Source organism: Tachypleus tridentatus, chromosome 8 (genome assembly GCF_004210375.1).
Source record: "Tachypleus tridentatus isolate NWPU-2018 chromosome 8, ASM421037v1, whole genome shotgun sequence".
Lineage (NCBI taxonomy): Eukaryota > Metazoa > Arthropoda > Merostomata > Xiphosura > Limulidae > Tachypleus > Tachypleus tridentatus.
This window is the reverse complement of record NC_134832.1, coordinates 103,487,595-103,498,821: the sequence shown is the minus strand read 5'-3', so window position 1 is coordinate 103,498,821 and position 11,227 is coordinate 103,487,595. Positions and strand designations below refer to the sequence as shown.

Here is an 11,227-nt window from a genome sequence, read left to right as displayed (position 1 = left end):
ACACAGTCGGTTATCTGTGATCTATCCAGCACAGGGAACTGACTATTAGATGTTAGCGTTGTAAGTCCGAAAAACTTAACGTTGATCCACTGGGAAATATATCATAATTAATATATTGCCTTACTAAATCTTTGAGATAACAAAAAGAAAACTAATTTCCATTTCATTTTCTGCTTGAATTCCGGTAGTTTATTCCTGCAACCAGCTTGCGTTGCTTTCTTTCTCTTTTTCTTTTTAAATTTGATGTAATACATCTGCCAGCCATTTCACTGAACATTGTTTTCTAAGCTCATCAATTGAGGGCGCTCGAGAGTCCGTATTACCGCTTTCTGTTCGAGTGACGTATTGTGTGTTATAAAATCAATGGTACGAGTCTAGCGAGAAGAAAGAAGGCCTGTTCTTCATTCGTTGGAGAGAAGAAGGACGCGTGATTCTACCAGTCACTTTTTTATGTAAATTTACGTCATTTGTTGAAAAACAAATATAACAGCTATAATTATTAAATATGTTATACAATTGTGGAATTGTATTTTTGCTCTTAGGGTGTGCTTTTGCAACTCAGAAGCCAGGTATGTGGTAATTGTAATTTTTATCTGAAAATGTGAAATGTCTTATTTTGTTACATAAAAAATATTTGAGTCAGTGAATGTGTGATATATGTTATAAGCGTATTCTTTCGTAACTTTTAGTATTGATTACTGTTACGACTTTTGTAACAGTACATGTCTAAACGATCATCACAATGTCACTATACTGTATAAAAGTACAATAGTAGAAACTACAAGTAACGAGTTCATTCCAGTTACTTGTGTTTTAGAAATAGCAGTTAACGTCTCTATCGTTAATAATAATTACATTGACTATCAGTGTCTAAACATTAAAGGAATAAGTGTTACACTCGTGTTTTGTATTTTATTAAGGTTTTCGCAACTAACTAATGAGAGTACAACTGTTTCCAGTTGTATCATATCAAGAAGTTACAGTTTAGGCCTAAGTAACGAATATGTAAAAATATGGCCGTAATATTTATAAGAGTAATAACAATAATATTAGTAGGCATAATTAATTACTAATTAATACTCCTCGTCGTTACTAATTACATTATTTCAAGTTAGAACTTTTACAATAAAGAATATTATAGATTATTTGTTAGGACATGTAAGACGTTTCGATCACTGTTGCGATCATTTTCATACAGTAACAGCTTTGTACTAGAGAATGATCGAAATACCATACTTTTCTAAAAGTAACCTTCCTTGCTTGCTGTAAAAGCTGTAACATCCAATAAAATAGTACTTAATGGCTAAGTAAATTCAAAACGAAACTATTAGCTCTTACATGATAGCTTGAAACTTTGATCGTAAATTATATGTTAGAATAGCTTATTAGTAAGTAATGCGCATATACATTAATAATACAGGATTACGTAAACTGTTGGCGTTGTAGTGATTGAAATTTTTGCTATGGTAAAGTTGGCTTGCACTGTTTTAGCTTTACTTATAAAGCTTACAATACGGCAGTGAGATAACTTTGTCTTTGAATTTCGCGTAAAGCTACACGAGGGCTATCTGCGCTAGCCGTCCCTAATTTAGCAGTCTAAGACTAAACGGAAGGCATCTAGTCATCACCATCCACCGCCAACTCTTGGGGTACTCTTTTACCAACAAATAGTAGGATAAACCGTTACATTATAACACACCCATGGCTGAAAGGGGCGAGCATGTTTGGTGTGACGGGGATTCAAATCCGTGACCCTCAGATTACGAGTAGAGTGTCTTAACCACCTGGCCATGCCGGAACCTTTCTGAACAGAACCAACATGTTAATTTTATTCCTAGATGTGTTAATTCACATTGTTATCCGTGACAAGATTATAAATTAAAATTCACAAAATGAGTCTTATATTAGCTGCCGTACCTCGTAACGTAGAAACACTGTCTCAAGAGCTAGTGCTAAAATCCGGACTTTGATACCCGTGGTAGACACAACATTGAGTAGCTTTGCGCCTAATAGCAAACTTTATTAGCAATGTACAACTGGCCAAAGATAAGTAGAAACATATTACAGTTTACTTCCTATAAAATATTTACTTATATTAAAATAGGTTATTTTAAATTTTTGTTAAGCTCTTTTTCGAGGGTTAACATTTAGTTTGGTGATTAAGAATCTGAAGAAAGTTACCTTCTCAAACATTGAAACAGATTGCTCCATACTAGATTGTTTTGCAAATATCATCCGCTAAGAAGCTTGTGGCGAATTAGAATATTAATTGCTAATAACGTTCTGACGTAAGTTCTCCATGACCCAGGTAGTTAAGGCACTCGGCTCCTAATCCGAGGGTTGCGTGTTCGAATCCCCGTCACACCAAACGTGCTCGCCACTTCAGTTGTGAGGACGTTTATAAGATCGATCAATCCCACTATTCGTTGGTAAAAAAGTACCCCAAGAGTTGGTTGTTGGTGGTGATGACTATTTGCCTTTCCTGTGGTCTTACACTGCTAAATTAGGGACGGCTAGTGCAGATAGACCTCATGTAGCTTTGCGCGAAATTCAAAACAAACCAAACCGTTGAAATTACAACAGCTCCACATTACTTTTATTGCGGCAATACACAGAGGCCTACAAATGTGAATTTCCATTTAGTAAATTTCGAATGCTAACCATGGACAGTAAATGTGTTACTGAATAGACAAACCCTATTTCTCCTGCTAAACATTCTAACTTTCGTTTTTATCAAGATGTTTTATCACAGTTCAGTTGTTTGATTTGAATTTCGCGGAAAGATACACGAGGAATATCTACGCTAGCCTTTCCTAATTTAGCTGTGTAAGACTAGAGGGAAGACAGCCAGTCATTGCCACCCACCGCCAGCTCTTGAGTTACTCTTTTACCAACAAATAGTGGGATTGACCGTTACTTATAACGTTTCTACGACTGAAAGAGAGAGCATGTTTGATTGGACGGGAATTCAAACCCGCGAGCCTCAGTTTGCGAATCGAGCGCCCTAATCACCTGGCCGTGCCAGGCCTTGTCACAGATCGGAAAGATTGTTTTAAAAATCTGCAGCTGTCAGACGACACGGAGTATACGTTAATACAGCTGCAGTAATGAAAATGCTACGAAGTTAATGAAGAAATGATACTGTCCTTCCATGCAGTTTTTTATTTCGCTCAGTCGAACTTTTACTATTAAAGCAACTGTCTTTGTGTTGTGTTTACCAAACGTTTATGGGAAAAAATAGCGTGAGAAAAACATATTTCTGTACTGGGTTAATAATACACAGTTATCATCCATGTGATCAGTCTACGTATAGGAGTATTAAAGCTGCCCGTGTTCAGTAATAACATTATCGTTAAAAAATGTAGATTTCCACTTCAAGTAATGAATTCTCCTTTTGTAGTTTTATAAACAATAGATATGTCACTTTGATAACACTAAAGTTATACTAACTTAGCTACGTTTTGCTGTAAATATTAACTAGTCAAGATAAAGTTACCCCGCTAATACAGCGGTAAGCCCTACGGATTTACAACGTTAAAATCAGGGGTTCGATTCCCCTCAGTGGGCTTAGCAGATAGCCCGATGTGGCTTTGCCATAAGAAAACACACTCACACACAGTTGTCAAAATAAAACATTTACATTGTATTTTACAGGCTCAGGTATGATTTTACTTTACGAATAATTCGTGAAAATTAATGTACAATATATTCTTTGTTACTGTTGTTTGGTGATAAGGAGAATTCTGCCATCACTTTGGTAATTGTATAATGCTAAAGAAACATTAAAACAGATGGCCAAACGTCTAGTTGTGTTGACCTGGCTGCTGTGTTTAGTGTCTGTATATATAAACAGTATAATTACACTCCACTTTGCTCTCACATATATTTACTAGTACGACACATCGTTGTGTGTGATAAACACTTAGAGGAAGTTGTTCTAACCAGATGCGGCGTTTATGGTTTTCGGTTGAATTTATGTTCAGCCTTTGAATGTGTGATTCTTATAATGGAAATGTTTTAATAATGAACGAAGTCTGTGCTTGTGTTTTTATTTCACTTGGTTTAAAAATGCTTTTAATTTAAGCAGTGCTGTGGATATACTTGGTCCCTAGTATGCCTGTTTTTTGTTATTGTTTTTATTATAAGCTTAAGATGAGTGTTATTGGTACGTTTGGTTTACAGAGTTTAAAAGTTCATTTGTATAATTTTATTGATTTTTGTTATTTTATTATAAAATCTTTCTTCTGCTCTTCGTTTATTTAATCGATTAATGTATTCACAAAATCGTACAGTTGCTTATTTCTTCGGTATTAGTTAAGAGAAGATGAGTCGTAGACAGAAATAGTTGTGTCTAGAAACATTGTTGTTTAAATTTCATTTTATTGGCTCTTTATAGTAAACAAATTGTTCTTGAAATATTCACCATTTTCAGACCTTTTATATTCAGGTATGTAAGCTAGTATACGCTTTGGTGTACAGCCTCTCTTCCTGAAAAACTTAAGATTACTGACTTTAAAGTCTTTAGGCGCAGATAGCCATCGTGTAGCTTTGCACAAAATTCAAAACAAAGTCTTTAGTTCTAAATCTGCACCAAGAAGCTGCTGTATTTCAGGGGTATTACTGAAACTATTTTTGTTCCAAAATTTTTACTGAGACTGTTTCATTTCAGAGGCAATCGAACGCAACCTTAATTTTAAATATCCCAAAGATTTACAAAGTATTCAACGACGCAACACAAAACTGTGTCATGCATGTGTTGATTTTGGTTACTGTAAGTTTGAAAAGGCTGGGTGGGTAAGAATTAATACACAGCTGCAGTATTTACTTCCACTGTCTTTATAGATAGGTTGTGTTCAAGTGTGTGAATTAGGTAAGAGACATGTTTTGATGTAGTACAACCAGTTTTAAGGCCTCAGTCACCGTTCCTTTATGAGAAGAACAAACATACTATGAATGGAAAGATAACAAGGCAGGGGGTGTTGAGAAGCAGTTCTACGACATAACTGGAGTTTGATTGGGTGTTACTGGTGTTAAGATATAGAAGATGAGACAACAACCCGTTAGTACTGTATAAACATACAGCTTCATTATATATTTATGGTTTCTTTACAAGATAGAAGTGAAGACGTCAGCACAGTATTGGATTGCACATTCAGTAAATATTTAATGTAATAACGGAGGTACGAAACTGTGAGCACGCAATACAGCTGCTAGCTCTATTTAGTTAATAACACGCTAAACCCAATAAAATGAATACACTTAGTGATTGTGAATTCATTTTACAACAATTTCAAACTACTTACTGCTAAGCAATTATCATAGTTAATGGAAAATTGTCAAATACACATACAAGTACAAATGCGTTATCCGCCATTACTCTTGGTGAGTCGTGCAATGGCTGAAGCCACATACTTTAGTGGCGGAAGATCTGTATATGTCATCAGTAGCTCTAGACGCATCGAATAAACACTTAACATGATAGATGTTTTAAATTTTGTAAACATACTAGTACTTTGTGTACAAGCTTGTATTTCTTAAGCCTTTCAACTCGTACCTGTTTTAATCAAATACACCTGAATTATTTTTCAATAAGTAGGCTAATTTGACCATCATAAACATTTGTGTTAATGATTGGCAAGGCTTAGCTATAGACAGCTAAAAATCGATTTGTAGCATTAACATTGATGAAGTATGTTGGTCCTATCGTAACATACAAGTTAACTTATATTCTGTAACAAGAACACTGCTGTTATGGTTACAGGTTTTTACTGTCCTGTGAAAATCTTTTGATTCTAATATTTAGTTGATAAGTGTGTGTTAAACTGATATACGTCGTTGTGACGACATATGAATTTATCACTGTTCCCGAACTGAATCGCGTTTTATTTTTTAGCCGCAATGCGACTTGCAAGAAAAGATGTCGAAATTTACGAAGGCAGCATGTTATATGACCTTGTATACAAGTTGGTGATATAAGGATAATAAGAAATTATCAAATAAATAAATAGTCGTTTCTAAACCATTAATAACAAATTCTGAGTGAAAGTAAAAAGAAAAAAGTATGCTATGTTTAGCACACTATATTTGCTATATCCAATGCCGCCGAGGCCTTTCGCAAAACACTTGTGTCAAAGCTTTTTCAGGCCGGCTGAGATAGGAAAGACGCTACTTATATTGGCATATTGCGTTATTTAATTATTTTAATGCCAGATATTATCAGTTCCTAGCTGGCCCTCTATAGTCTGTGTAGATTAAGAGATAATTAAATGTTCCTTTTGATTGGTGATTTGCTAACGTAACTTTAATTAAAAACACAAACCACTTATTTCCGTCGACAGCAAAATTAAGATACGAGTTCAGTCCAAAATGCGTCCCTTTGGTTTCAGTTTCACTTAGACTGTTAAAGCTAAAGGTATGTAACATGTTTTGGTTTTTTTTTTAACTGATAAACATCATTTATCTTCAGCATCGAAATTTAATTTGAATTAAATTAATGTGCTAAAGTTGGTGGTAGAAAAAGTTTTGATGTTGTATTTGGAAAGAGTTCGTCTTGCGAGTATAAAATATAAGATACAAAAACTACAAGTTAGTGTTGTCTACTGCTCGTGCTAAATTTTCAGTTGCGTGTTTATTATTGAACAAACTGATTGACAGGCATTTGATGAAAGCGAAGTCTAATGTATATATTACCATACGATTTATATAGTAATAGATTGGTCAGGCGCGAAATATAAAACTCCACTGATTGTGCAGAGTCAAAGAATGAAAAGCGTTGTTTGTTTTTTCTCCACACACAGACTTCTAGTAGTAATGACTGTTGAACAGCATTTCGGACTCCAGGTTTCAACACGGTACTTGAAATATTTGGAAATGTACAAACAGTAAAGTTCCTACAATGAACCATATAGCAATTCATTGTCAACTTTGAAAAAAGACTCGGCGTGACCAGGTGGGTTAAGGCGTTCGACTCGTAATCCGAGGGTCGCGGGTTCGAATCCCCGTCGCACCCAACATGCTTGCCCTTTCAGCCATGGGGGTGTTGTAATGTGACGTTCAATCACACTATTTGTTGGTAAAAGAGTAACCCAAGAGTTAGCGGTGGGTGGTGATGACTAGCTGTCTTCTCTCTGGTCTTACACTGCTAAATTAGGGACGGATAGCGCAGATAGCTCTCGAGTAGCTTTGTGCGGAATTCAAAACTAACAAACTTTGAAAAAAAATATCTGATTATTTGCTGACCAGTTAAGTATCTGGCAAGTGATTTAAAGCTGTATTGAGGATCGATATACATTCGATGTCAAAATTTACGTCCTAGTATGCATTCCAGATTTAACTCCACGTAATAATTACATCATTGCGAACTGAAAGTACGTGATTTCAACAAACATTTAAGTACTTAAGTTATCTTATTAACGTCCCCTTAATATTTTAATATCGCTTTATAGATTTTGTGGTCTTCGGGTTTTTTTAAAGGACCATTTAATCTAAGATTACGCTATAAATATTCAGTCACTTCTTGGATTTTCTCGTACTTAATAGATTCCTAGCATTAAGTGTCAGAACTTTAAATTAAAAGCTTGTTTGGCTAGATACAGACAAAAAAACATAAGTGTTTGTTCACATTATCGTAAGAACTGAAAGGACTTGTCTTTATGCCACTTTTATTTAATAGTTTTAAGGAAGCTCTATCAGAATAATATTATGTTACCAATCTCACATTAGCTTATCATCTTCAACTTTACTCTGATTTGTGTTCGACAAATAAAAAAGTAGTGTCTGTCGTAGGATTTATAATGCTAAAATCTGAGATTAGATTCTCCATGGTAGTCACAATAGAGCTTTGCTGAAGAGTAAACAAAGAATCTGTAAAGAACGACCTCTATGAAGTTCAAATTTAAGTTCTGTTTTCACGATATATATTTGCATACCTAATATTTGGTATTGATAACAGTAAACATACGTAGACCGAGAATTGTATATTTTGGTTGTGTATTATTTTTAACATAACTTTATGATAAAGCAATATGTATAAATTTCTGTCACATTTATCGCGTAGAACAGACACGGACCGTATAGGTGTTAACGTTCGTGGTGTAGCATAATGTTTCGTGTAACTTTTATGAAAGTCACTTAAATATCGGCCTAATTTTTTGTCATGCATAAAAGTAGGAAAGTGCAACTCGGATCAAAGTGTGTGCTTTTATCTGTTGATTTATGGCAGAGGAAATACTCGCCTTTATAAAGCTAAGGTAAACACATCTGTAATTTAGTTCTGTGGAGTTTGTCCGCCCTTTCCATGAACATCTGCTTCGAAACTTGAACTGGACTACCATTTGCCCTAAAGAATTCTCCATACAAAGACTGGTTTAGCGTGCATGCATGATGTGTCGCCTAGAAACAGCTGCAGTTCAGCACGTGCACCAACACGATCACCTGCCTACGGGGCGATCATTGTGGTATATACCTTTTTTCCTCACTCTGTTGTCGTGTCCTTGGACCGTGTTTCGTCTTTCTGTCATCTAAGTGTTAGATTGTAGTCGAACAAAGTTTCGAGGCCTTGTTGTTAAGGCTTGTTATACGAACTGTAGACACTGATATTCTCCATTCCTATAGTTACATATCGATACGAATAATTAAGAGAAATAATTATGGTCGTCGTCAGTTATAGACTAAGCATTTGAGATGAAAACCACATAAACCGAAGATTTTTTTATTATTATTTCTCTCAGTGTGCCAGTTATTAGATTCGGAGTAAGGGGTGTATAAAAAAAATAGTATTTCAAATCTTTCTTTTGTTCTTGAAAAGATTTTCGTACAATGTTCACACAGTAAAGTATAGTGAGAAATCAAAAATACCTTTCTTTTATACGTTATTAAATTTTACCCAATCGAAATAACATAAATGAAGTATATTAAAAACAACCGTCAGAATCACGTTGGAAGGTATTTCGGACGACCATCGGTTGTTCCTCTTCGTCTCGGCGCAGATAACCTAGTTGTTTTGCGCTATAAAACACCAAACCAGCCATCCTTGGTGGTAATGGAGAGGGGCTGTACTGGTAGGTTTGTGGTTAGGGCTATAACCAGTGGAAGTTGAATTTTAATTGCAAATGTGAAATGCCGGGAAAAGGCCGTAGAAGATACTACTTGGTGGATTGTATTTTTGTGGGTTTTTTGTTTGTTTTAAAATCATAACTTTACTAACATTAAAGCTGTCATTAGTGATTCAAGCTGGTAACAAAATTACTTAAGTATCGCCACACTCAAATTGTCGTCATTACTGAACACGAAACGGTACCCCAGGCATGTTTAAAGTAGAAAGTCGTCGATATGTTTGAACAATTGCACTTAGTAACTTGATTAGCGAGCATATAACTGACACATTTTCACTCTGGCTCAACTTTTCATTACCTGTTATGTAGCCGATAGTCTACAGTTTTCATTCAATTGGATATTCAAGAAATTTAGGACGTTCTAGGAATATGTTTTATGTTTTCATGTCTCGCGTTTTAAGAGAATAATGTATCTCAGAACTGCTGGTATGGGTATTAACACATTTATTGATAGGCAGAGAACAACGTTTCGACTTTCCTAGGTCATCTTCAGGTTAACAAAAGAAGCACCTTTTAGCAACTGGAACTAAATGTTCTATAGTTTATACCGCAACATAAAGACGCTAAAACGTATACTTGAAACACAACATAAATCTGGTTCGTGTTTGTGATAGCGTATGTATTGTATACCTATCCGTGGATGTATTTAAAATAATACATGGACTTGATTCTAACAGAATATTGCGTTATGTTTTCACCTGTGCTCGTTAAGCATCAGATATTTAGGATCTTTTGATCCTTCAGTGATTATTTTGCAGATGTTTAACTCCATGGCACCGCCACCCATTTTGAACCCCTTCTGTGCATGTTACCGAATTACACTCAAAATTTAATTAAAGCTCTTTAATATGCACGCATTTCAATTAAATTACTGTTAGCAAGTACGTTATAACTTAAAGCTTTATATTATCAAAGTTTCATTCCTTTATTTTAAAAAGAATCCTTTAAAACAGCAATTATAACTGCAGTTTTTGCTATCTGGTGATCCGCTCGTATGTTACAAGAAACGTTTTATTTAGTCCATAATGACTAAACCTAACAAATTTTGTTTTGTTACGATAAAGTTTACGAGGCCTTCTCGAGTTTTGTGCGAAGTGTTAGGTATCATGACAATTTTGCTGAAATAATAGGTATATTTAAAGCTGAGCTATTCTTCACTTAACACAACTAACTTGCATTACAACACTTTGTTGGCTGTGAATTAAGTTCCCGTTTCTTATTTCGAGTTGCTTTGATTGATCTATGAGGTCAAGCTTTGTATTCAATAACCCTTCCCCCGATGAATTAACACAATCGTGTTTACAATAATATCCGTTGTTCGTTGCTTAGAGCTGTAGTATTTGATTGTCATTATTTTATTTTCGCAGTTCTTTATTTGAACGTATGCTTTAATAAAGTCTGTAGTGAAGTTTTACAGCTTAGTGTGAAACAGATACATATGTTTTTCTCTTGAGAAGTAGAAGTGAGAGGTTTGTATTGCTTTATTGAATATTGTTTTGGCAGTTATTGTGACTTCTCATTTGGTTTTTATTTTAGCATATTTTATGTACAAAATAGGTAAACGTACAAATATGAGATTATTAGCATGACAGGACAGACCTGACAGGGGAACGAATCAATATATAGTCTGACCTTTCCCTAAACACATTCCTGAACAGAACGTGTAGTCTACGAGCAAGTTGATTATTCAGCCATGATATGTTGCGTTAAGCGATGATTGCCAGATCTTCCCAGCCTGGTAGTTGGGTCACGTGATAAGAATGGACCAATGATTCGGCGAACCTTTGCAAGTGACGAACGTGGTGATCAATACAATACATGTATACTGTATACAGTAACGAAATTTCAACGTGAGGAAATATTCCCATTTCTATAGGTGGATAGGTGTGACGTTGTACAGTTTAGTACTTATTTATATCACCTTAAGATATGTGCACTTGTAAAACTAAGAAATATTAATATAACGCTCACACACTGTCAGGTTTATGTTTTTTATTTGGAAACAAACAATCAATATTTAAACTAAAAAAAGGAAAGAAAAGAATATTTAATATAACTAAACCATCAAGATTTGTCACCAGGTAGATTAATAACCTGTATATGTTTTTATTTAC

At 34.9% G+C, this 11,227-nt stretch overlaps 1 protein-coding gene across 1 annotated transcript in view; it reads left to right on the top strand.

Moving 5' to 3' along the window:
- The first annotated feature begins 326 nt into the window (after nt 1–326).
- LOC143223099 (calsyntenin-1-like) overlaps nt 327–11,227 on the top strand; it is a 63,964-nt gene continuing 53,063 nt past the window's right edge. Inside the window, exon 1 of the mRNA XM_076450548.1 lies at nt 327–569. Coding sequence (XP_076306663.1) covers nt 506–569 — 64 coding nt within the window. The 5' untranslated portion in view covers nt 327–505. The remainder of the gene's footprint in view (nt 570–11,227) is intronic.